Source organism: Megalops cyprinoides, chromosome 1 (assembly GCF_013368585.1).
Source record: "Megalops cyprinoides isolate fMegCyp1 chromosome 1, fMegCyp1.pri, whole genome shotgun sequence".
In the NCBI taxonomy this organism is placed as follows: Eukaryota; Metazoa; Chordata; class Actinopteri; order Elopiformes; family Megalopidae; genus Megalops; species Megalops cyprinoides.
This window is the reverse complement of record NC_050583.1, coordinates 31806943-31834147: the sequence shown is the minus strand read 5'-3', so window position 1 is coordinate 31834147 and position 27205 is coordinate 31806943. Positions and strand designations below refer to the sequence as shown.

General features: G+C 39.6%; 2 protein-coding genes across 2 annotated transcripts in view; both read right to left on the bottom strand.

The window, feature by feature from the left end:
• LOC118785141 (SEC14-like protein 5) overlaps positions 1–11970 on the bottom strand; it is a 28617-nt gene extending 16647 nt beyond the window's left edge. Inside the window, exons 1-2 of the mRNA XM_036539694.1 lie at positions 11408–11970; positions 8842–8911 (exon numbers count right to left, since the gene is read on the bottom strand). Coding sequence (XP_036395587.1) covers positions 8842–8904 — 63 coding nt within the window. The 5' untranslated portion in view covers positions 8905–8911; positions 11408–11970. The remainder of the gene's footprint in view (positions 1–8841; positions 8912–11407) is intronic.
• A 5047-nt stretch (positions 11971–17017) lies between these two features.
• Positions 17018–27205, bottom strand: part of LOC118792948 (syntaxin-binding protein 4-like) — a 40504-nt gene continuing 30316 nt past the window's right edge. Inside the window, exons 12-22 of the mRNA XM_036550830.1 lie at positions 25315–25406; positions 24543–24639; positions 24085–24212; positions 23532–23624; positions 22729–22917; positions 22490–22606; positions 19524–19573; positions 19250–19377; positions 19014–19071; positions 18525–18589; positions 17018–17196 (exon numbers count right to left, since the gene is read on the bottom strand). Of these exons, the coding sequence (XP_036406723.1) occupies positions 18550–18589; positions 19014–19071; positions 19250–19377; positions 19524–19573; positions 22490–22606; positions 22729–22917; positions 23532–23624; positions 24085–24212; positions 24543–24639; positions 25315–25406 (992 nt within the window). The 3' untranslated portion in view covers positions 17018–17196; positions 18525–18549. The remainder of the gene's footprint in view (positions 17197–18524; positions 18590–19013; positions 19072–19249; positions 19378–19523; positions 19574–22489; positions 22607–22728; positions 22918–23531; positions 23625–24084; positions 24213–24542; positions 24640–25314; positions 25407–27205) is intronic.

Here is a 27205-nt window from a genome sequence, read left to right as displayed (position 1 = left end):
TGCCTCGATCTGGACACTGAAGAAGACTAATTACATTAAGGGTTTTTCAGGCGAAGTAGGAGGTGGCTCTACCAGCACTGCAGATATATGTCCCCCAATTTGTCACGGAATCACATGAAAAATTACAATGCGGAACTTCAAGGTCAGGTATTCTGCTTTTAACCGTTGCACAATACCACCTTCTCTCCCAGAAAGAGGCTCCTCCTGTTGGTGGTGAAGCCGCGCCTCTATTCATCCTTCACGCACACATGCCCTTGGCTTTGACAAAACTGGGTCACAGAGCAGCCAAAAGAAATGGGGAATTACAGTGGATCCGCTCCTTTTGTTTATACTTGTGACTGCAGCCGTCCTTCCCAGAACATGAACCGCTCCTCTCCCAGGAACCCAGAAGCATGACTCCTCCGAAGGGAGCCATTGTGCTGGGAACCGGAGCTCATTAAAAGCGGTGAGTGCGAGCCTGCAGAGCTGGCCCTGATGCGGCAGTCTCTATGGCAACCAGAGTGTTAATGCAGTCCGGGTGGTTAACTGGGAGAGGAGTGTCGAGATTGCAGGGTGCTGGGAGATGCACAGCAGAAGGCCTTCTCTCCTCAGGCTAATTTACAGCCCCCACACAGAGCCTCTTCATCACAGCTATAAACACTGGACTGACCCTGGGGACAACATAACGATTGCATTTCAGCAAGAGGCGCCACGTGATTTGCGCTGCGGCAGCAGGAGCCTCCTCCTCCACCGATCAAACCACCACGATCAATTTGTCAAACAGCTCGAGAAGCCACACGGAGCAAGACACTCTACCCTCTCCTCGTAACAGGACATGGTGGGTACGATGAACTGTGAACTGGAGCTAAGGTCATTGTGAAGCTCTCCGGGGAAAGCATTCTCAATAACACAGGCCCACACAAAACTGCACTGCAGTGCAGCTAAAACATGCAACTTCATTTGATGGAGGGAAGGAACATTTCTCCCAGAGCAGTTTATAAATCGGCTTACAAAACCCAGGGCTGTGCCCCTCACGGACAGATGTATCCTGAGTCTATAAAGCACGGTCCTCTATTAGTGCTGGATAGACCTGTGGGCAAAGACCGGCACTCAGAAAATTCCCTTGCCCCTGCCAACCACACAATGCTCTCAGTGTGAGAGTCGAAATCCTACCAGGGATGGGCACACAAGCGAGGGGGAGAGCTGCAAAGTGCTGGGATGCTTCTGATAGCACAAATGTGTCCTCCGCTCACATTAATGCCACTGCCTGACAGATTTAATGCAGAGGAGGGATTACAAAAATAAAAAAAACAATGCTGTACACTCCATCCCACACACTGCTATAATTAGGAAAGATGATACATGTAACTCCTGAAAATGATACCGTTGACATCACCGGTGGCTGCACTGGAATTCACAAAAGCTCCATTGAGCATGCTGGACTCTGAGAAAGGCGCTCCTGTGCTTGGTGACAGTTGTCTCAGCAAAAGAGAAACAGGACAACTCTGCAGTGCATGTGACACATTTCCTGATGCTTTGCACAACTTCCAGTCTTTCTCTATCTCAATGCAGTGAAGATTATTACACAGGACTGAATGTGTAGCGGTTTAAAACCTTTAAGTAGACAAACTCAGTAGTTAACACGCTGATATCTTATAGCAAACAATGCCTTTACACAAGGAGGGCTATTTGGCTCTTGACAATGTAACAGAGATCGAATGAGGTGACATGGTAAATAAAGACATAGCTATGAACATGCACTAAATCAGACAGAAGCAGCTATTTTGATCTGTCCTTGTCCAGAAATATTAAACAAGTTTTGCTAATTATCTATAACACCATCTACTGTATCTCATGTATAATGTGTATCATACACTTCTACACCCTGCATTAAGATAACAGTTCCAAAATGCCACATAAACGTGTAATCTACAACTTTATTTTTGTATTTACGTGTCTACACACCTTTGTGCTATAAAAATATTTCCATTAAACTTAATACTTAATACAAATAGTTGTGAGATGTAATACTGGGTGACACTTATAGCTGCTCATATGTGTACATGTCAAAAACAGAGAGGGACTGATAGAACATGTTTGTGGAATTGATACTTCTACACAGATGAATGAAAGTAACTGACACAAATTATATTCCTGTCAAGTTATAGATTTCAACCAGACACCTTCAAAATTCAGGTCAGACCTATATCTGGAAGATGGCAAAAATACAGATTTTGTAATTGCACTAACATAACTTTCCTACATAATTTATAAAGGTGATGGCAATTGAGTGAAAAAGTGAAATTAACTGCTAAATCTTAAGGTGGATTGTGGAGTTGAAACTTCACTAGTTGTAATTAATGAAGCAAGTGATAGAAAAGAAGAGAATGATAAGGTCAAGATGAAGGCACATAATCTACATAGAAAAACATCATTCCACTCACAAATCATTTAATAAGTTGAATCTGCTTTGATTAGTTACCTAACTGTAAGAGCACTGCTTTTATTGGACAGACTCCTGTTTCACTGTACCATGCATCATCCTGATTAGATTGTCACGGTCTGCCTAATGAATAGCCGACAAATGGACAACTCCACAAAACGACACTGCAAATGAAAAATGAAACACTATCCTTTCCAGCCAGTGGACTTAAAATGCAGCCACAGCTTGATTCGTTTGGTTTACTCTACGGCAGTGGACTTCTTAACTTACTGATGGAAGAGCATAATGGCACTGATTCTAAGAAATGAATACTCCATATGATGTATACTAATAAGTGTATAGCGAAATATTTAAAAACATATATGTTTACATATACTCTTATCATCCCCGGTTGCGTGAGAGATTTTCCTAAGAATAGACTGAATTGCACGCGCATGCTCTCAGGTGAAGAGCCTTCCTCTGACTAACCAGCTGTGAAATTCAATCTCCCAACTTTACATTGCATGCTACCAGCTGACATCAAGTGGTAGCAGCCCTAAGCATAACTTCATAAGGTCAGCTTTGTTTAGCCAGTTTAGAACAAATATTATTTTTACCACTCCACTTCATTACATTACTTCATACATTTATGTAAATATGTCAATTTAAATTATACCTTTGGAAAAATTAGCTGTTACACAAAGAATTACCCCTTCCTACACAGAATTACAGAAGAGGGCATACAAAACAGCAGGAATAACTCTGACATAGTCCTGGTACATAATACAAATGTCACAACAATTTGACTATTTTTTCTCCAAAAGATCCAAGCTCTGCTGTCATCTACCTTTTTACCTTCATCACATAGGAAATTCTATCTAAGACAGCTGAACTACAGCCTTATCGGAAGTGAAGCTTGTTTGTCGTTGACTGCTCATATACTACAAACTGCATGAGAAAGGCATCCATGATACAAGTAACAGATTGCCTTTCTGAACATTGAAGCCTGAAGCCTCCTGGAGTATTAATAGTAACCCTTCCAGTGTTTCAAACAAGTGAACATGAGGGTCTGAATGCAGGATGGGTAGAACAAGGTCAGAAGTACTGAAGCCAACTGAATTGTGAATTTGCAGATGGTGTTTCATGATGTACTGCTTCACACTGGCTGTTCTGCTTTTATTAAAAAAAAAAATCTGCACAAGCTGTTGTATTGTTGCTATATGGCACAAGTTCCCGGTAAATCAAACAAAAAGCATGCAGGAATAGGAATTGTTCAAGACAATCAGGCACAGTCAGTTTTCTTTACCTTGAAAATATTAACAGTTCTCCTAGTTCCTTATATCATTTTTCAGACAGTTAACAAAATGTACATGAGTCAAACCAATTTTACCAATCAGTGAGGCCAGAGGTATGTTTAAATGCTTGTTGAAACTAGACGTGTTACTTTATTTGGTAGGAAAGGAGCTTTAGAAACCTACTCACTACTGCTTGTAAAGGAATACAGTATACGGCTGAACTTACGAATAGCCACAAGGAGTCCTGTGAGGCATTTCCAACTGTCTCTGGAGCAGTTAGAAAACATTTGGAGCATGCAAACAATGAATAGCATATGTCCTGGACGGCTGCTGCAGTGGCCAGTTTTCAGACAACATGTGTGTAAACAAGGGCAGAGAAGCCACAGCTCTCTGTTAAGATGCTAGGACTGAGCATGCAGCAAAACGGGAACACCATCCATCACCCAGCACTGCTTTCTGCAGCTTTCCCATCAGCTACAGCTTTCTCTATGACACAGCTTCATTAAACCCTTAACTAAGCTGTTACATTTACTCAGATGTCACTGCTGCAGGTCTCACCCTATAAAGACCATTCTGTCCACACAGAAACAATGCTACAACATGTTTTCTCAACTGGTTGGGACAGATGTTGACACAAATGTAAATGTATAAAATAAACCATAAGAATGGAGAAAATAAGTAAGATTGACTTGAAGCCCAGGTGGTGTTGCTCCAGTTCCTGCAATGTGTGATTCAAAAGTCGGGTGTCAGCTCACTTTTGTCAACTGAAAACTGAATCAGAGACCCTGCAGGTAAATCTGAATGAGAATTTGACAAGAAAACTGTACTTTCGACTACTATCTACTTTCAAACTGTAAAACACACAGACTAATTCACCTGGTCATGCCATTGCTTTAGGGATCAGTTCAGTATCTGAACCTTTTTCCAGGCACTGTATATTGAGTATACAGGTTCCCCTCTGATACTTAGAGGCCATATTTTGAAGCTACACTCTGAACAGAGAGAAACCAAGTGGTTCACTGACAGCTTCCAAAGAAAATATCAGAGGTTAATTCTAACATTCTTTGATGCACAACAAGCTGATGGTCTGGGAATCAGCACTTTTTATCTTAACAGGGCACCAGAGAAATCCCTGCCCATATGTTCCTGACATAAAATAGTGTATACAGCACTCATAAGAAATGTTCCATATGATTACTTTTTTCAGCAGATGTATGCCATCGCTGTGTGTCAGGCTTGCATTACATTGTGATAAACTCTTCATGGTGTATTTCTGAGAAGATAAGGGCTCCTGTGAAACTATTTATACTGTTTACATAGCTTTAATGGGCTTTGAAGTGGAACTAAATACTTCAATTCAATGAAATACATTATTTCATTGATTGACATGAAGTTGGTGACACAACAACAAATACGCATATATACAAACACAAAATAACGCATCTCTGTGCTGCACCACATATAACATGCATAATCATTTCAATGTGAGGATTCTAAAGGTGTTAAAATGTACTATCGACCCAACTGACTGCCAATACAAAAGACTTCTTCTCGCCTTTTCATCAAGGGAGAAAATCTGTTCCAAACCACTTCCATAAAAACACAAATGTGGGCACACAAGACCAGTAAAAATAACACTTTTTGTGCTGATAAAAAGCCTCCAGAGGCTTTAAACAATAACAATAAAACAACGCAAAAGTTATAAGACATTATTTGTGCCTCCATCCATTATTTGAGTACATCATCAGCTGTACTCTGATGTACCCTGCACACTCTCTGCTTTACATAAAACCACTAGACAGTTTCAGCTCTGTGTTAATGAGCTGAGGGTTTAATTTTGAGGAAAGACCTTCACTAATCTATAGTGATATAGTTTATGTGTGACTTTATGGGTGATTTCAGATCACAGATTTATCTGCATTCTGGGATTATAGCCAGAACATTGCTGTGATAATCTGGAGCAAATATACTTCGATCTGAGGTTAAGGCGATTTTCTGGTGATGCACAGTTCAACCTGGTGTCTTACATAAGGAAGAGAAAAATGAAGTAAAATAGCCAGGTGTTTAAAAGCAATACAGATCATAAAAAAAAAAAAAATTTACAACAGACATTCATTAAAGTAAAGGATGCATGTTTGTACAAAAACTACACTGGCACTCAATAATATAAAACAGAGCACACATACTGTATAACTGGCTTGGACTTGCAAGGTGCCACATATGTATTTTAGTGTAAAGTCTTCTTCAGGTACGTTTAAACATATGACAAATGTCAAGATTCATGTATTACAGCAAATAAAAAGGGGAAAAAAATACACTTAAAAGACAAACACCTAAATGTTTACAATCTTTCTTTGTGTATCTTGCAGTGCAATATGTGCCGCTCTGTTTGTTCTCTCTATTTCTCAACCTCGACAACAATTAATGCAATACACCTAAAAAGCAGAAATTTCTTAGTAGTTGTATTATTCTCTCTGTGTGTCTTTTTGTTTCCAAACATTTTGATAACCATACTGTCCCATAAAAACCCTTCCCTGGCAAACTAATGGTCTCTCAAGGTCTAATCTAACTTCTTTAGCATTTCCGGACATTAGTGTCAGTTGTAGGAACATGTCTTACACTGTATGTTGTAGGGCTGAAAATAGCCTGGCACTATATATGCATATTACAGCCTCTTAATTGACAATGAAATATTCTACTGTTGTATCTTGGCTGTTGTAGATGTATTCACCCACTCTTCCAGACTGTGGGCTTTTTTTTTCTTCTGTGCAACCGGCTCACTATAACATCGCCCACACTGAGTGCTACATCATGTTCCCCGGCTGGCAGTGCTGGGCTCAGTATGTTCCTCTCTGCTGCTAGGAGGAGTGTAAAATGAGTGATCCCAGCAGACAGTCCTTTCCAAAGCACCCTTAATTAAAACACAACCTGATCTCTTGCCTGACATTAGAGCCACACTTGGATATAGATAAACAAAACCTTACACCATCACCCCATATTATAAATAACATTTGCCAGTCTTACACCCCCCACCCTACCCCCCTGTGAAATGCCTCTCCCTTTTTTTAGCAGACACATTCACAAAAATCTATTCTGTCAGACAGGAACCCCACTCCCTCTAGAGTTATCAGAAACACTAATCATAACCTCACCATGCCGGTGCAAAACCATGACACCATGGTCTGTAAGAGGAATCACACTTCGGCCACACTTAGGGACGCAGCAGCAGGCGAAAAAAACATATCGAGATATTTTTAGGAGCAATCCCAAATAATTAGCCTTTCAACTGACAGGAGAGTCTGACATTAATGACAGCGTAAAATCTCCAAACCCTCCAATAATGGCTGCTAGCAACTGCACCCCACTGGGCCTGTCCTTCTGCTGCCCTCTGCGTGTGACACCCTCGGCTCTGACCCCACACAGCACGGAAACACACCAACACAGTGCTGAAGCAAATTCGCCCTTCACTCTCATTCAACTCAGGCCAGCTAACATTTCCCCGACAACACTCTTCTGTACAGCTCTGCATGTTAGGCAAGGGTGGGCTGGCTGTATAAGGGGTTAAAACGCATATCTGTTGTTTCTTGCACCACTGCACAGCTTACAGAATACCAAGCATGCTTAAAATAGGCCATAATTACTCAACAAGATTACTACAAGTCTGAGAAATGCTTGGTATCAATTTTGCATGGCGTGAAAGTTCACAAGTAGGACAGACATAGAAATAGCAGAGGGTGTCATTTTTACCCAATTTAGCTGAAATACTCTTCTGTCCCCTGCAAGCAAAACCTGGAAGATGAATCATTTCTTGTATTTACAGCATTTTGGTATTAAAAAGCATGCCAATAATTTCACCTAAATAAAATTTTAATTTAGCGAACCAATTTTGACCTAAAAAATTTCAGGTTTGTTCAGGTTGTTAAAGCCACTACAGTTATATTCCTTTTTTTAACTGATGAGAGAGGGCTTGAGCTGATGTCACCACAGAATCTATGTTAATTGGTTATCTCTTTTTGGAAAGTGGCAATTTGCTAAGAATTGAGTGTCAGCAGAACCCCAGGATCCCAGAAACATGGACAGCTCCGCTGTTTATGCAGCGATAGGTCCTAATGACCTCTTCTGTCACTTCCTGAGTAAACCTGGAACACAGGACAATAGAACGTGATGGCCACCTGGCTTTAGTCATATTCCACAAAATCTGAATCATAAGATAACACCACTTCTGTAAAAGTAGGAGTCCAGACTCATTTGCAGTCAGAATGTGTTTCAGCAACAGAACAGGATTGCCCACTCTACGCAGCAACAAAAAGGGTCGCATTCAGATTGATGGCCTCTATAATTACCACCTGATAAAGCACAATGCAACGCTCTAACGACACAAGCAAGGCTGATTAATGCCTGAAGGTACAAATTCACAAATGCACAGTGGTTTTCCCTTTGGACAAATTGCATATGGACCTATTACCTGTGTAATTGTATGATGTGGGTGCGCTATCCACTGTACATTTTACATTTATGCTCATGCACAAAAGAGGATTTTTCATGAACCCAAGTAAGAGTGCTAGAATTTGCTAAAAAAAAGTGCTCTCTAAAGAGCCCACCCAACAGTAGAGTTCTGATAGCCATTTGATTTTGTCAGGCATATGTGGCCTGCACACTAATGACCTTGAGCAGGTGGTTTTGGTTTTCTTAAATGGGGGAGTGAATGTGTGCAGAAGACGCATGGCATATAGTCTGAGGAATTGTCTCCTGCTGCAGCAGCACACTGCACTACATCTCCTTCTGCTTCCTCAAGGGGAGGAAGGAAGCACAATACAGACACCCACACACCTACCTTCCACTGTGTACTGTATGCAGGTGTGTGCTTGAGTGGAAACGCACACATGCGCCTGTGTGTACATGTGCATGAGTTTGAGATTAGCCCTTAAAGGCAATTGAACATCAACAATGACATAAGGGCTTGCAGTTTCTGAAACGGCATGGTTGAAATATGAAGTACATTTCCAAATGTTCAGACTACGTGCCATTTTTCATGCCCTGTCTATGTACAGTGCAGTAGGGAGAGGAGCAACTTCTGTGCACATGCAGGTGTACATATTAAGACAAGAAATGATTCGGACACACTTTTAATGTCACCATACTCACCGCCATCACCATCTCAAACGGGTACTTGTAGACTCTCACTGGAGACTGGTATTTCTGCACCATTTTCAATCTACAACAAGGAAGAGAACACTTCAATAGAGAGCAAATTTCACCATTTCTGGACAGCAGGAAGAGAACGCTGTAGCGTAGCTGTTATGGTATGGATTGTCAGTGAACTGCACATCCTTTCCGTCGAAGCAATACAGGGGCACTCTGCATTCACAGAGTTGAGGAAAAAACCACCAGGACTCAGAAACTATATCAGGAAACATGCACTGCCCTCATACTGTGCTCTTTTTGTGTTCACCCCTGAGTCAGCACTCAAAAGTCTACATGAAATATGTTTTGAGCCTCTAAAACAAACAACACCTTTGAGGCAGACCTGTAATGGTAGTACAGGAAAAGAAAAGTACAAAAATGTCTATCCTCATGAGGTTATATTTTCTCTCAATAAATATATTGCTGAAACGTCAGTGCTGTGCTGTAAACTGTTGTTTTTCACAATTATTTTAGTGATCCAAGCTGAGATGACTACAGCTTCTACATCTGCTAATCTAAACGTGCACAACACAGAATAACAGATTATTACTTTTATTTAACAGATATATTACTTTTATTATTTAACAGATTATTAGTCAATGTACAGCGTGCAAGAGTAAATCAAAGCTCGTCAGCAGAATTTTTGGGACCTTTTGTTCAAACACTCATTGAGTCCAAACAAAAATATGCAACTGTACTCTGCACAAGCACAACATAACACAGTACAACACAGCATTATCTAACTCGCAATGCATGCACAATAATGGGTGCTGTTTCCACGTAGCCAAACATGATTGTTTTTTTTTTCAGAGGTAAATGAATGGCATCTGCTCCAGATTGCCTAAGAACACTAATTATTTCAGACAAGCGTATGCTGCCCTGAACCAACTGGCCTGGTGCAGGAGTGAATCAGCAGGGACAGGCGTGTGCGGTCATGATGTCAAAGCTGAAATAATGTGCATATGAATGAGCGATCACTCAATCCCTACTTCCAAAGGCAAACAAAAGGCTATTCGAAAGAACCAAGATCATGTGATGTGACCATGTCATCTTTGGTATTGTTATTTTATTTAAAAAAAAAAAAAAAACAGATCTAGGCACAGTGGAAATACCACAAGAGGTGTGTGATCATTTGAAAACATATCATGGATGGGTTTGTCATCTTTTAAAGTAATTAATCAGCTAGGTATGGTTATTTATTCACAGATGCCTTTAACCAGCACAACTTTTGGAGCATATATTTTCCATAGTATCTATTTACAGCTGAACATTTTATGGAAGTGATCCTAGACAGGTTAGTCGCTAAAAGGGAAATGAGTCTGGCCTCAACTAGGGTTGAATTCTACAACCTGCTGATTATAAGTTAAGCTCCCAAACAATGACACCACAATGCTGCTTATCAGCATGCAATTGATACTGTTTAATTCATGTAACACATTTAACAATCTTTAGAATTATTTAAGTTTTACAATGTTGTTCAAACTCAAAACAATTTCCTCAAAAGGATTGCCGGTAAATTGCCCAAAATCCAATAGTTACAACATTTCAAAGAGGATTATTATTCCAAGATGCTTTGGTCAGTGTTCAGCCTGTCTGAAGACATTGATGCTGCAGTCAGGGCTCAGCCTGGCGGAAGACATTCGAGTAGATATATGCCAACCATTTTAACCATGTGATTTTTATTTACCTTTCCAGTCCTGGTAAATTATGCCTTCCTTCTTTGCCGAATAAATTGCGCACGGGACACAACCATGACAAGGCCATGCCACACTTACAGTACAACAGACTGCATATTGTAGATCACATTCATGTTGCTAAACATTCCATTGGAACGTGCATCGAAAGCACAAAAAATTCATTTGCTGGTTTCATCTGAGACTACAGAATTCTTCATGTACTGCAAAAAATACACCGTACGAATACACAATCAATTGGTGACTTCTAAAATTTAGAAATGTTAATATATCAGTATCAAACGCAACTATTAACGAGAATAAACGAATTCAGTCCTAACGTCAGATAATACAGATGCAGGTAATACACCTGCAAGTGTTTGAAACATTCTAATAAGACAGGATGAAATTTATTTTGTGGAGCTATTGCTGAATATATACTCTGTGTGTCTTTCCTTAATCATATAGACCTGAGCAAAATAAGATGTGTGAAATGTATAGCCTACAATGAATCACGTTGATGATTATGTATACTCCAATAATGTCGCTTTAAAATTAAGCAGACATCTTTTAGACGCCACAAGAATATAAACAGCACGAATTTTATGTCATTCTGACAGACACATCGGCTCGTTTATTTGCTAGATCAATAGATCGTCTGGTATATATCTTAGAGCTCCCGCAGTGCACTTCAAGTACCATGGAATCAACACCATTAAACAACGAGACAGCGAAGATGAGTATTCGCTGCAAGTAGCCTACCTAATAAATGCCTTTGATAAAATAAAATCATGGAACACCCGTGATAAGACATTTCTACATATAATCCGCAATGCAACTATCGAGTTTCTTACCTCGTATTAGGGGGCTGAGTCCAGACAACGTGCTCGTCTTCCGCTATATTCGGACTTTATTCGTTCGCACATGTATTTGTCCCTGTTCTGACAGCGGTCCAGTTTGCTTTGTGCGCACGTTCCACGACCAAAAAACAATTACAAGCTCGTTCATTCATTAGTTCACGTTACTGACTGAGGAGATGTTAATACATAGCCTAGCAGCCTATTTCATTCTAGTCACATATATTTCTATCTGGTCGTACTCCCATTGAAACACGACCTTCAGAACATGCTTGTATGTGTTTCTAATGACTAAAATGGAATCCCTACTCTCCTGTTATACATAAAATAAAAATAAATACACTTCTAATTGATACTGACAGCTAGCTATCGCCGACCCGCACCGTCAATGCTGTGAACTAGATGAAGCGCTGGGTTCATACACGGCCGCAACACATTTGAAATTCCGGAGGCTCCGTTACATGTGCTATACTAAATTTGTTTTACTTATCCATGTACTTTTCTTTAGCCTATGCATGATCAGCGTACAGCTCCTTCACCGGCTACACCGTCTTGTCCGCTTGTCACCCCTCAGCTTACTGTGATGTCACTGACGAAATTAGTTGCAGCCACACAGATCAGAACACGCCCCCAACAGGCAACGTCTGGCTCTGTTTTCGTAATTTGACCACCTGAAAATACGGTCATTATTGCAGGAAGTGACACTAAGTGGACCGCAATTCTCAATAAGTAAAACTAGAGTGTTGTATTTTTTATTTTTCTGATTTATGTTATCTCAAATCATATTATTTCACGTTATTTACACGAATCAAAGTGCAACTTGAAGTGATATAGTGAACTCTGCTTTAGCACTTAATCAGAAGTGTTGGTTTTCATATACAAATCGGTTCGTTGCTTTGGCATCACGTTCTCATTGAGCAACAGGTCAATGAGAACGATGGTTGCGTATGTATGCGATCTTTTCTAACAGTTACAATTGCTTTTATTATTAGAATAAGGGAGATATGTATTGACAGCGCTGGTAACAACTATGTTATCTGAATTATCTTTAAACGTCTTTTAATGTTTAATGTTTCAAAGGACTTCCGGAAAAACTGCAGACTACTGAGCAATCTTACCTGATCATGAATAATATTAGTTTATCTGCCAAATATGTATGGAGAGAACAATATTGTGAGATTGTCGTGAGAGCACACATCGTATTTTTTCTGTATGTTTCGATTGTATGATCAGAAACAATTTGTGTAAATACAGGCCAAACCTCTCCACTATTCAGATGTATTGTTAATGACCACGATATTGTTACACTGTGTTCTTCCTGACTAAGGTGAGAGTATTTCAGTCATATTATGACACATGATTAAGCTGATAAATAATTAAATAAACAGTGCTCATTTGTACTCACCATATACCCTGTTGTAGCAAGATCTATAACGCTCCTTGACTGGACTCACCAAGCACGTCAGTTGACACAATAAAGAACTGACCTTTTTGCACCTTATGCACTGAAAATAGATGTGAAATGATTGAAGTGGCTTTCCGTTTTTTTTTTTTCTTCAGTCAGTTGATTACAGTGCTTAGTGAGACCGCACCAGCATGCGTCATCACTCTCGCAATGCTCATCCCAGACTTATGTCACATACAAAACGGCCGTGCCACTACTGCCCACTGTCATTAGCAGGGCAGGCACTGCACCACATGCGGCATGCACCCAGTGTTAAGATTGTGAGAGCGTGTTTGGTTTCCAGCCCTGAGGGATTGCTAGTGCATCAGTGGCCGTCTAGAGCAACAGAGCAAGGCCACTCGTGTTTCCTAGAACAGTTTAAACCACTCCAGGGGAAACAACCCCCCAACATAACAACTGTTTTTCTGTTCACCAGAATTCATCTGTAGGACACTAAACATTCAAAATGTACTTACTCCTCTTCCTTTGCATTTGCGCATCATTCTCAACTGTGGTTTTGGTTATGGCAAAACTGTATAGTAGCATTCAGCTGATGTACCTTGGAAATGCAATGCTTTTTGTTTATGGGAGTGGATTGGAGTGAGGGTCTTGAAATAATTAACTGTAGAACATATTCAACTAGTACTTCAGAACTCTTAAAAAAAGCAATAGAATCGCTCACATCCAAGCAAAATGATACACCAGCAGAAATGACTATACTTTCATGGAGTCAAAGACTTTTTGTTAACAGCCCTGCCTCTTGTATAGTTGGTATTTATGAAATATTCTGTGGGCTGCCATGCCAACACTGTGCGATGTGGAAATTTCTAGGCAGAAAGAGAAACCGTTGTCTAGAGGAATACTTTTACACAGGGAAGAAAATTAAGGTCATTGTGATATGTTATGATACATTCATATTCCGCGTAATGGAATGGAAAAAAAGACCAAATGGATATTTGAATGCAAGTAATTCAAATTTCTCCAATCCACATTCTACATCAGTGTGAACAGTGTCTATTTATTTGAAGCAGCATCCACAAAAAAATTCACTGACAGAAGCTGTAAATTATGTACCCAATGCATTGCATTGAATTTCACTGCTGGCACACAAAAATGCAAGTAATCTTTCCACTGCTGATTAATTAGTTTTTAAAAGCATCATCCAGACCTTTGAAAGAAGAATCACAGCAATGATCAATCACAGATTGTGCAGTCCTGCTGGTACTCTATTTAGGGTAACCTGTCTAATGAAATATATCATACTGACAAGTATGCCTTGATCCTCTTCACTAACGTTACTTTGAATTTGACTGCACCCAAGGGTACTACAGATTTCCAGTGTACAATCCCCTGTAAATCAGCGCATACAATGGGACTAGAACATTAACAATATGTATCATCTATGATTATGCCAGACTAATTTATGCAAACATTTTATCCGGTGAGACCAGCACCTCTGCATTAACTTCCTTGTGTGGTATAACTGGCATGAGAGTCATCACAATGATGCTAATGGCACATCCTGGTATTGTCACATATCATCAATAAAGCTGATTAGACATCCTCATGAATCCCTCAGTCACCACCTGTTATGCCATTAGAAATGAATAAAAGCTGGGAAATCCTACAAAATTCCACTATTAAATACATTATTCATAACTTGCACCCACATTTTAGAACACAATTATCAGTCAAAGAAAAATAAAAAGAAACAAAAATATATTGTTTGTTGCTTTAATAAAAAAGAAAGACTGAGGCCACAATCATAATGGAATTTAGTTGATGCACTGGGCTTAATGTATATTTTTGAAAGCATGTACAGTTTCTAAGACAAACAAAATTACTGATACAGACATAGTAAATCTTTGATACAAGTTTCCATGTCACAAGAAAGATTTCTACATATGCTTTGAAACAGTATTGTGTTTACAGTTTTTTAATACATCCAGTATATATGGATGTTCCACTGCCCTTGCCTCCTGTCTTTTTGGGCACTTGTTTAGTCAGTATCACCTGACTCAGCCAGAAAAATCAGATGCATGATGGGAAAGCAAGTATATACAGGTATACCTTGGTTGATGAGGCCTATGAGAACAAAGCAACTCAAAGGCAACATTTTAAATTGTTAAAAAATTCTGTTGCCACTGCAAACCTCTGCACTTGCAAAGGAGGGCAGGGTGAGGCAAATGTAATTCACAAACACAAATGCATGCCAATGTGACTACTTTTCACACTACTACTTTTCCCACAATGCACCAGTAAGCAGACACCACTGGGACAATAGGTCGATATTCTTGATGTCAACTGAGTAATTCACAGGCACCTAAATGAGTCACAGGTTGCTGTGTGACTCTGGAAACCATTGCCGACATACCCACCACTAACCCAGTGGAACAAAGCCAATTTGATCTGCCACAGTTGACTCCTAACCAGTCAGCAGATGACACGGTTGGGCTGAAACCTGGGCTTCAGAGCTCAGCCTGCACTGAGAACTCTTAGGGTGTACTCACACTAGGCAATCTGTACCGTGCCCAAGCACATTTGACCCCCAGTCTTAACTGTCTTAACTGTCTGAGCCACTTGTTACAACCACTTATTATATCAGAGGCCAATCAGTGAAGCAGTTTTCTGGTCTCCCTTTATGAGTTAATGATCCTTGTGTCACTCCTCCCTTTCAAACAGTCAACTAATGCCACTGCAAGTGACTGGAGTAAGAGACGAAATATAATCCAATGTTCTAGTCAATAAAATGCAATCCATTAGGAGGGCAGAGCATATAATCAGGAGACAGTCAAGTGGCATGTTCACTGCTTCTAACACTGTATTGAAAATGATTTTAATTCAAGCATAAAAGACCAAAAGACTAACATGTACAAAAAGCAGTATTATGCAGAAATTTGAGAAAATATTGCGTGTTTGCGTAAAAAAAACATGACACAGCATGGATCCCTGTAGCCCCAGTGACATCTTCTTCCGCCACTGCCAATTTGGCGGAGTGGGACGGTTTGAGCTAATGCAATCACAATTACAGCACTAGTTCTGAGTGAAAAAGTGTTAATGCATCTTTATGAATATGTTTTCAATATATATTTATTAAATATATGTGTTCCTGTTTAAGGTGCACTTGATGCTATTTCTTTAGCAGTTTATGATATAATTGCCCAGTTTTCTGAAGTCCTGGAGCATATCCCTATATACATGCCATTTTTTGTGTGTCTGGCAACAAAATGTTTAATTTTGGAATGCATTTGCGAGGTATACCTGATTATCACGTCCATTAAATAAATGTCAATTAAATCACTGCCATATCCATTACATAACAACAGTATTTTCAAAATGGAAAGTCTTGAAGGTCTTGGTTGCAAGATTCACATGGTTTATATTATTGCATATATATATATATATATATATATATATATACATGGTTACATATTATTATATATTGCCATATGAGATTAGACATTAGATTTAGAAATCTCAGAGCACTTAATATATGCAATACATACAAATGTGCAATCATACAAAATTTGTTGTGTACTGCAGTAGAGCAGAAGGTGTGGAACTATCATCCCAAACTTCCTCAGTAGATGTGTTTTGAGATGAAAAGCAAGAGGAATGGCTGCAGGTTTGGTGAACATTAACCACACACCAACACAGACCCCACTCCCACTGCTGTACTGTCATAAATACATGTGCCAGCACACAAAAATGCCAGCACACATATTTATTTCATCAATCAGTGACTTCAAGTGAAATACACTGGTATTGCGTTGATCCTGAAAAATATTATATATTTTTCCCGGACATAACTACAGTAAACTATGTGATGTCCATGTGAGACTAGGCAAAACATCCACATGCACAACTGAAATGAGCTAATATATTGCATCACATCCTTGTTGGCAACAGTAATCCTTAAATAGCAACTTCAATCCTCCAGCAGCCTCTCTTAGGAGCTGCACTCACCCTGTTTGTTAACATGTCTCCTTTCTGAATTGCATCAGAAAAAATACAGAACATTTCAAATAATATGGAATATTTTCAATACGTACACTTATATAGATGTATTTACAAAAACATTAATACGCATATATTAATGTTGATGGTTTATTTACAAAAACTGCCATCTTATGGCCTGTACTCTGGTTAGTCAATTGAGCTGCTGTACACCTTTTTTGTTTCCTTTTTCAAGCTCAGTAAGTTCTGTTTCCTGTTCACTTCTTTGAAATCCTCAGTCCTCCTGTTTTCTCTGTGACTTTCACTGTGACAGTCTTTCTGCTGGTACTGCTTGTCTTCTTCAGAAGGTCCAGGGGGTAAAGACTGTGGCCAGAGACTGTAGCAACTGCAGGAAAAGAAAGACAAGGACTTGACTGGTTTGACTAAGAGGCTGAGGCAGTTACATATCTTCCCTCTTTAATAAAAGTGTAAGTGTAAAATACTGTGAGACAAACAGAATTTGAAATATGCCATCATATATTCACAAAAGAGTAAACGGTAATGAATTTTAACCCAATTTATTACAGATAGGCACCTAAACAATCCTACTTTTGCATGCCATTATTTCTGTACTAAATATGGATCTACCTAGGAAGGAGAAATTCTAACTGTCCAGCTGTTTTTTCATGCGTAGTAAAAAATGTTTATGAGTAATTCAGCTTTATCAATAGTGTTAATGTGACCGTTAAAACAAATGGCTTATTAAGAGTTCTGGTGAAGCGCATGCTAGGCTGCATGGCACAGTGTTGCTGTTTGCAGAGAGGATCTCTGGGTGGCGTGGGGAAAGGCCAGCTGTGTGAATGGCTCCAATAGGGCTGCTCAATCATGTGGGATGACGGTTTCAGCAGGAAGCACTGTGCACCATCTGCATACATCTGCTCGTCTATTGAGCCTGACATGAATAGCCCCAATTAAAGCAAAAGCAGCATTATTAAGCAGCCCGATCCCTGCAGTCTGTGCATGCAACTGTGCCACTGACAAATCAACCTGTCACAGCGACACAGCCGAGCAAATGGGGAAGCATGTTCATTAACCGTCACAGAATTATAGACTGCATAAACTTCAATTTCAGATGAATGTAGTCCAGAGTGTTTGAAACATTTGCTTTTGTAACTGTCAGTGCTGAATGACCAGTCTTAGTAAGACCCAAGCTCACCACAAATCCAAGGTAAGTCTATGCTCATTACTGGATCCAACAAACATTACATAGGAGACAACAAATGATAATGCAATGAACGATTCTGCTGAATGTAGACAAAAACTAATTCCTTTAAAATGCAATGTCTTTTTTCCACCCCTACCACTAAGTACCACTAATCATATGCCATATGAGTGACAAAGTTAAAATCAGTCACTAGTTAACATACTGTTGGTAAAATCTCCAGCATGAGCATACATTTATGCACAATACAAAAAATACACCAAATTATTTTCCAAAGTAAACTGGTCTATTTTGGTCTAGAATATTCACCAAAGCAAGCCAATTACATAAAATGTACAGTGTAACGCTCTCCTGATAGCTTCTGTGTGAAGCAACTGTGAATTGATTCAAACATGTCATTGAGCCTGGTGTGAGTGAGGCCTCTGTGTCAGGTGGTGTCAGTGGGGGTGTGGCATAGCAGCTTCACAGTGAGCAGGCACAGTGCTGCAGCAGGAGGAAGGGGCAGCCCTCACCTGGTTACTGGATGCATGCAGTACTTCAGTCTCTCCTGATCTTCACCCCATTCCTTTCATGCCCTCTTAACAAATCCAAAACAACAATATTAACTACAAACAACATGACAAAAGTGGGATATTACTAGGTGTCTATTCCCACGTATATTTCAATACTAAAGTGAGGAATGGCTCTTGAGTTGAAAAAGGAAAAGTGATAATCAGACCCTGTGAAACCTTCCTGTCATGTATATTTTCTTAGCAGTGTTCATGGTGTCTTGTAGAACAGGAACTTAAAGTCAGCTCACATGGTGAATAATGTGTTATTAGAGATTTTGAGAAAAAAGCATAAAAAATCTGAATTCCAGCCAGGTTTGTGCTCTCTGATTGTGTATTCCGTTAATGCCAAACCATTAACATTAAACACGACTGAATATTAAAAAGTTCATTTTTATAAAGTCCTCTGCCTTGAAATTAGTAATAATGCAAACTGAAATTATGAACACTTACTCTGTGACACAATCATCTCCATCTTCTGTGTTACTGCCCGCCATATCATAGGTTAATTCTAGACAGAAAAAGGTTATAAGGTAACAACAGCCACTTATTGCATGCTGCTTACAAAAAACCGGGTAATTTTTAGAAGCTGCAATGTCATTCAGCACCACACAGTCTTGATTTCACCAGCTTTTTCACCAGCTATTGCCTGCACTTGAGTGCAGTCACTTGCGCTCTCCCTCACTCACCATGCTCTCTGCTGAAGGAGCACACTCTCTCCACCAGCTCTTTGGCTTCAGCTGCCAGCTGTCCTGCTGGGTCACGAATGGGGGAAGGGGTGTCAGGGCTATCCATCGCCGGGGATGTTTTGGCGCTCCTGTGGGACACAAAAATTTTGCTAACCACATGCTACAGTTTCTTGCTGTTAGTGTGTTTCTCTTAAAATTTATGCAGTTTCACAAGAACAATTTTTTACAAGTGAAATTTGAGTACTTGATTATTTTACAGCCAGAAACAACTTACCCATTTTCAGTATCAAATAAGATGGAGGACGACAGTACTCTGTGAACATTCTGTAACACAAGATAAAATAAACATAACCTAAATATTCTATACATCCTTTCTCCTTTCTTTTGTGAAGATTTTCCTTTCAAATGAATGCTCTGTCTGTACAACACTGACTCCTTTTTTCAGAAAGTGATGTTATAACTTAACCACAAGGTGTCAGTGTAGTAAGGATTATGGAGGACTGAGCAGCATATTGAAATACGTATTGCGGCTAATTAAAGTGCTATTGAGCCAGATGTAATCAAATATAGTGCATAGAACACTATGTACTTTCAGTGTTATTTTGAAGGATTTTGGCCAGTAAAAACAGATGTTTATTTTTAAGAATGTATTGATTTTTATGAAATATTTTATTTCATTTTAAGCCAGAATTGCAGCTGTGATTAATTGCCTCTCTTAAATTGCTACTCAATCAAACCAAAAAAAAAAAAAAATCCACACTACATGGCCATAGAGCTATGATGGTAGAACAATGGGACATTACTGAATAGCTATTATTTCAACTGCAGTGCAAATTACAAGTCCATATTACCACAGCCTCAGTGAACTGTTACACTTTCGATATCAATGCTACATATACGTATATTTATAAATAAATAATTGTACAACAAAGTATGTATACCAACTGCCCCATCTCCTGTCAGAGGCAGGAGGCAGTGGTTCAGTTTGGCTTGGTGGTTCCAGTGTAGAACCACTTGCTACTAATCTTACATTGCATTTACATCCAAACAAACACATTTTATTTCATCAACCAGCAGTAAAAGTTATGGACTGCCTTAAAGATTCTACAGTCCGAGGAGGTAAAACAGTAAATCATTTTTATAAATTTCACAGTAATGCTAAAAAAGTTCTGATGCAATACAAAATAATGTATTGTTTTCTAGCTAAGTGGCTTGTATCTGTTTTTAATACACCGAATGTTACTACCTGCCCACAGTGCTATCAAACTACGGCAGTCAAAAATGGTAAACAAGAGACTTCAAGCATTTAAAATGTACTGCATTCCTTCAAAAACACCTGTTTAGGTGGAGATACATTTAACACATGAAAGTTGTAATAATTCATAAGAATAGAATGCAATATCATTAGAAAGTTGCTAAGTACCAGCAAGCAAGCTTTATCTTTTTTCAACCTTATTAGCTAGCTACCATTACTGCATGTAATGGCACAATGAACAATGAACTTTATATGGCTGGAACTACATATTAGACCTAACAGAGATAATGTGCCATGGTAAAGAGACATTATTATTTCACTAAAAAGCCATTACCAAATATGAAGTACAGAACACAATTCAAACATGCCATTTCCCCTTTGTACTGACTTCATTCAAAACCATGGCATGTGTTGCAATATCTGGAAATCAACAATGTTTTATTTTGAAAAAAAAACAAACAAAAACAAAAAACAGGAAATTATCTCAGATTCTTCCATCTCCTTTTCAGTTATATCCTAAAATGTATGGTATGTGTCATTAATATATGGTTATAAAGCCTATTCTTTAGAATATACTTATTTCTTATTTTCTGTAGCATTTCATGTATCAGTAATCTATGTCTTTTGAATTATTATCTATACACAATGATGCTTCTCCTATTGAAATGTACTAGTTAGACATGTCTTGTGAGCGGTGCTGGAATATATTTAGATTTATAGGCACTTGTTCCATGCTATCAGACACTTTTATGAGCAGTATTAATAGATGCTTGATTTTTTCCTGTCTGTGTATATGCTTTTTCCCCCTTTGGGGCAAAATGGGGCCTATCATCATAGCTATATATAATTCTGATACATTTAATCCGGTATTAACTGTGATAAGACTCTTTGATTACAGTGGTCATGTATGGTTTAATCGAATGCACTTAGGTGTCTTCTCTGTGGACCACAAGAGAGTCCTCTTCTGATGGATATTTGGCCTCACACTTCATTGCCTCATTTTACCTTTAACTACAGTACAGTATAGTGTGTATATCAAGCGCACTATATACATACAGTACCAGTCAAAAGGTTGGACACACTGAATTAAGATAATGGGAGACAAGAATTTGGTCACTGAATAATCCCATTTGTGTTATTTCATAGTTTTGATGTACTTACTATTATTCTAAACTGTGGAAAGTAGTAAAAATATATTTTGAAAAACCTATGAGTAGGTGTGTCCAAACCTTTGAGTGGCACTGTATATAGTATGCTTCATGTTCGCATGATGAAGGTCTAATGATAAAGATTATTAAGTGACATCTGTAAAGACCATAGCATGCTGACGTTTCATCCCGTCCCTCGACTCCTCTGCCAGAATTATTAACTGCTAATATCACCACCAGTAATCCTGTTGAGCTCACTTATGTCCCTCCACACAGGGGAAAGCACTGATGCCAGCTTTGTAGCTACTTTATGGAAAGTATATTTCTCCAGTATTACTAATATATTATTATATAATATCAATAAATTCTACTATATTATTCTCCAGTTCTATAATTAATGAGGTCAACAGTATTATTGGTTGTCAGCCAGTTTGAATTGCTCCAATAAGATATGTCCATCAGAATTTATTTTTGTGTGACTCTTATTTTTAAACCGGAGGAGGTTTGAAGCACCTTAAATTTAGGTAATTATGTATTTTGAAAGTGATTCTAGTCACAATAAAACACTTCATTTCAGAACTCCTAATGTCTACAGATATTTTGAAGCAGTGGGGAAATGCATGCATACTATAATGAGAGGGAAATTGCTGGTACATGGTAATATTGGATATACTTTCTGAAACCCATTGCATAAGCTCCTTAATAGGGATTAATATATCCTGTTTTCTGAATTTCTGCACTTGTGATTATTTGCCATCACTTCCCCTTGCTTTGCTTTGGAGACATACTGTGTCACCATCTGGGCTCCGCCTCTAACACAGCAAGAGAGATTATTACCTGGGCAAATCCAAGCAGCTTTTTGTTGGAAATTTCCAGATGTTTTCTGGTGAGTTCAGATTTCCTCAGCTGGCAATCAATGGCAGAAAGCCTTCTCTTCAGCTCAATGACATCCTCCTGGCAAATAGAGTGAATGAGTTGGTGAGTGTGTGTGTATGTGTGTGTGTGTGTGTATTTGTGTGTGTGTAAGACAGAGAGAGAGAGAGAGAGAGAGAGAGAGAAAGAGACAAAGTACATACTTTAGTAGCTTCCAGGCTCTTCTGCTTCTTCCCAGCCAATTGATTCTTAAGGTCTTTGATTTCTGCCTCCAGGAGCTGAATGACCTCCTCGTAGTCCTGTTCTGCGCTGTGTGTCTGTCTCTGGACTGCCTCTGCCACCTGCAGCTGGCTCCTCAGAGTCTCGTTTTCCACAATGGTGGCGCTGGCTTTCTGGAACACACCAGAGGACAGCAAGGAGTAATATTATGAGCATGTTGAGTGGCACCCCAGTTTTACTGCCAATGGAAGTGACCCATTTTGCAGCTTCTTCCCTAGTGTCCTTCTGACTGTCTGAATTGGTCCCATGTGATCCCATAGATGACACTGGTCCCGTGAGGTCTCATGTGAGGTGTACCTCATTGCTTGTATATGCATTTATATATGAATGTTTATAGAAATATGTTGATAATACACCCTGTTAGATGGATGAATTGCAAGACTGTAATGTATAATCTGTGTATTATTACTAGAAGGGAGTAACTTCACTTTCATAATTGGAAAGCGTCCTCAGCTAACTATCTCTGTGGTTTTCTGTAGCTCTTCTTCTAGTTTTTTCTTGATGTGTTCTGTAACCTTCAGTAATGTCTGGGAAAATGTTGATTAATACAAACACTTTATTATTATTATTATTATTATTATTATTATTATTATTGGCATTTAGCATACGCTCTTATCCAGAACGACTTACAATGTTATCCATTTATACAGCTGGATATTTTACTTGGAGGTAGACGTACATGTACTATATCAGGATATTTGTACAAAACCCTTACTGTACTTTTCACCTTTAACTGTTTCATTTGTTGCTGAAGCAGGGTAACCTCAGACTGAAATTGTTCCAGCTCCTCAGTGCTGTAGCTGTTCTCTGAGTCATAGGTCTGTGATGACAAAGAAAAGAAATCAGGAATCATTGGAGAAAATTACATAGAAAATATCCAGTGTTGTTCAGCTACTGCATCTGCCAGTATGGATGCAGGGAGGATAATATTCAAATCAAAGGGGTCTGCACCTCTGTCATTATTATTTTTTTTCATTGCCCTACAAAAAGATATATGAATAAAAAATATGTTTCCTTAAGCAGGCAGAGAAAAGGGGACATTCTGAGAAAGGAGAGTTTAAGTACTTAAAAGGCAGCTTTGATAATTTCCCTGTGCTGAAGCAAATCGCTTCAAAAACACTGAATAAATCCCTTTTCGAAGTGAGCTTAGAAGGAACTGAAGTTTGCGCATCTTGGGTGCTCTGAGGACTCTGATTTGAGTGAGAACAAACTCCCCTGACTCAAAGTCAGACCTGATTTTTCTCTCAAAAGAGGGGGGAAAAAGTATTAAGTGAATTTACTGGAGAGTGGAAAGCTGATGTGTCCATCAGGCTGGCTGCCTCGTGATAAGAGAACATGAAAGGCCCCTGGGCGAGACCAACTTCGTTCAGCTTGTCTTGCAGAATATCTCGGGTGGCCCTCACAAAGTCTGCTCCATAGACAAAAGCCATGTTAGTACAGCACATATTTGCAGAGGATTGAGAAAGTGTGTTGTAGCATAGCGCTTGTCCTGCAGAAGACAAGAATGCTATGTGAAAAAAAATCTTCCTTGATATCCTGAATATACAATATGATTAATCTTTTTTATTTTTTTGCAGTAAATCAGATGAAACAGAGCTTCACTAATGTGTGCCAGATTATAGAGCACAGCCCCCCTGCTGAGACACTGTGGGGGATGCAGTCAAACTGAGCACAGACAATCTACAAGTGCTGTAGAAATAACATCATTCTGACACTATATCCTTTCTTCTGAGCTCACCTCCATAAGCCACTGTTCCTTGAGTGTCTGTTGGCAAACACTGCCTCAATATCCTTTTCTTCTCTTCTGATACATCCAGCCCCAGATACCTAAGAGCCTACGACAGGGATCATACACCAATAACAGCCATTATTATCATCTTTTCCTCCAATCGTCGTTTCTGTTTTGCGCGTTGCGATTTATATTTTCACACATGCCCACAAGGGGGCAATACAACACCAGTAAAAGTTTACCCGTCAATGAAATCAGATTAAGTTCTGATTTCCTCTTATGGTGTGCACGTACATACAGAAACAAGTTACACTCTAAATCTCTTAAGGATGAATGTAAGACACACATCTGAATAAAAAAACACTCCCTCATGGATTTATGCTTTAATTTTTTTAACTGCTTTACAAATAACATTTCTCTAGCTTTTAAACAAGGTTTTTCTTAAAACTAATGGTAATAGAAGGTTTAAAATTCACTAAATATAGAGTGCATTGTGTCTCTGTTCCACATTAAAGTGCTCTCCACCAAAACACAATCCTATTAATGGCCTGGTAGATTAGGGTCAGACACAGGATTAGAAGGATAAGATTAAATCACTACTAAACAACAGAATCACGATCAAAAGGCAGATGGAATGATGAAAAATATGGAGCAAAAGACAGTAAGATCCTCTGTGCTGTCTTGGTGAACAAACTATATTGAATGGCCGGTACCAAAGGGGTATGGCCACATTAACAGGAAGTCTGGATCTATGATCCACCATTGATCTTTGCTGACTTACCAAGTCTAGTTTGTCTGATCTGAGGCGGATGTGAGGATCCAAGGAGATCTTGGGTTTGGCTGTTCCAGCTGTTCGCTGACAGGTGGTGGATCCTGGGCACAGGGCAACACAAACATATGTAGCTAAATGTCTGCAGGGAGGAGGTAAAGGCTATTTCCTGGAAAACTAAAACATGGTCAAATGCTTTTCCATCTTTTAGTAGTTGGATAAGAGAAAAAAAGTCAGTATCAAAAGGGCCTCTTTTTTACAATCAGTGCTACTTTGGACTGACAGCACTTCAGAAAGAGTCTGTGACACGGTTGATTCTACCCACACATGAGGCTCACGTGTGTCAACAGGAGGGATGGGTATTACATCCAAATAAACAACAATGAAGCTACTGATACCTTTCAACTGCAATATTGTCATGTGAAAAACAACTCTCAAAGCCTACAGCACTAGCAGAGGGAAGACACCACAGTACAAGCATAAGACCACACCATTCTCTGGGGGCGGGCTGCTCTGAGCCCGTAGTGTTTCAGCAGCAGTAATGCTGCTTCTCCACTGTCCCCTGAGCTTAAGGCAGAGCACCCGCCTGCTGTGACAAAAAAGAGCTCACTGTTGCCCCCTGCTCTGGGGACACGTCCCTCTTGGGATTTATTCCATTCCAACACAAATGACTGACACACCGACACGGCAGCAGGAGAGGCGCGACGGGGACAGAGGGGCTTTACGGCTAAACACAATCTCACCAGCCCCCGTGCTCTGCTTTGCGTGGAAGCAGTCCCACGCAGCAGGGAGCGTTTCATTCTGAGAACAGAGAACAGGTGGTGCCTCATGTACAAGCCTCTCAGATTCAGAGCTCTAAAAACCTGACTCATGTGCACAGGATGATCATTTTTTTTTACAGCTGTTCCATTTCAAAATTAAACCGGGTACAGCACGTATCATGTAATGAGCAGCACTGCCTTCATCAGTTAAAGTGTGGCACTGCAGCTACAGTACACACAACATGGTCTCGCACTCTTTTCCAAGAGCACAAGACAAAAGGCATATTTACTGCTTTCTAAATACCCTGCTTCTGTCCTCACATCCTCCTTCAGGTCACTTGCTACAGACATCTGTCACAGGCAACAACAGCTCTCATACTGACAGCGTCCTCCAAGCCAATGAGAGATGGGCACCAGTCTACAGATATTACACTGAAAAACCTGTCATGTGCTCCTTGAAAATGAGATTATGATCAGCAGTGACCTCTGGTTCAAAAGGGTTACTGCAGTGACGAAGAATGTCAAAGGTCCTGAGCATGGGATTTACAGACTGGGGAGGAAACACAGTCATGGCTATGGATCACCAGGACAGAGCATATGAGGATTAACTGCTTTCTCTTTAAATACAACACTTACTTCACAACTGACAGGTCTAGGGTTAAAGGCCAATTTTTATGCTTCCTTCATTTAGGCAACCCTTTTTTGGAGCTGCCAATTGCACATTTGTCTTGTCTCACCATGGCAATCTCTGTAGTTGTGTTGAAGCAAGGAAAATGAAATCTTTTGCTACACTTACACACAGCAAATGACTACTTTTTAACACTGCAAGTCCCACAGTGCACCACTTGTAGTATGGGTGCTACTCCACTGATGTCTTGTGAGCAACTTGTAGGCACCTGACATCAGTGAGATGAGGAGACCCTGGCTAACCTACCCACTCCTATCCGTGGCAGAACAAAGCAAGCTGTAAGGTGCATCTCTGCAGGCTCCTGGTCATTATCAGCAAATATAGCCGGTGTCGAACCATATCCATACGGCTCAGCCTGCACAATGCCAGTTAAGACATCCGGGTTTAAATAATCTTAAAACTGTACCTTTGACCTTCAATAAGTAAATGTAAACCTTTCTTCTATCAGTTGCTG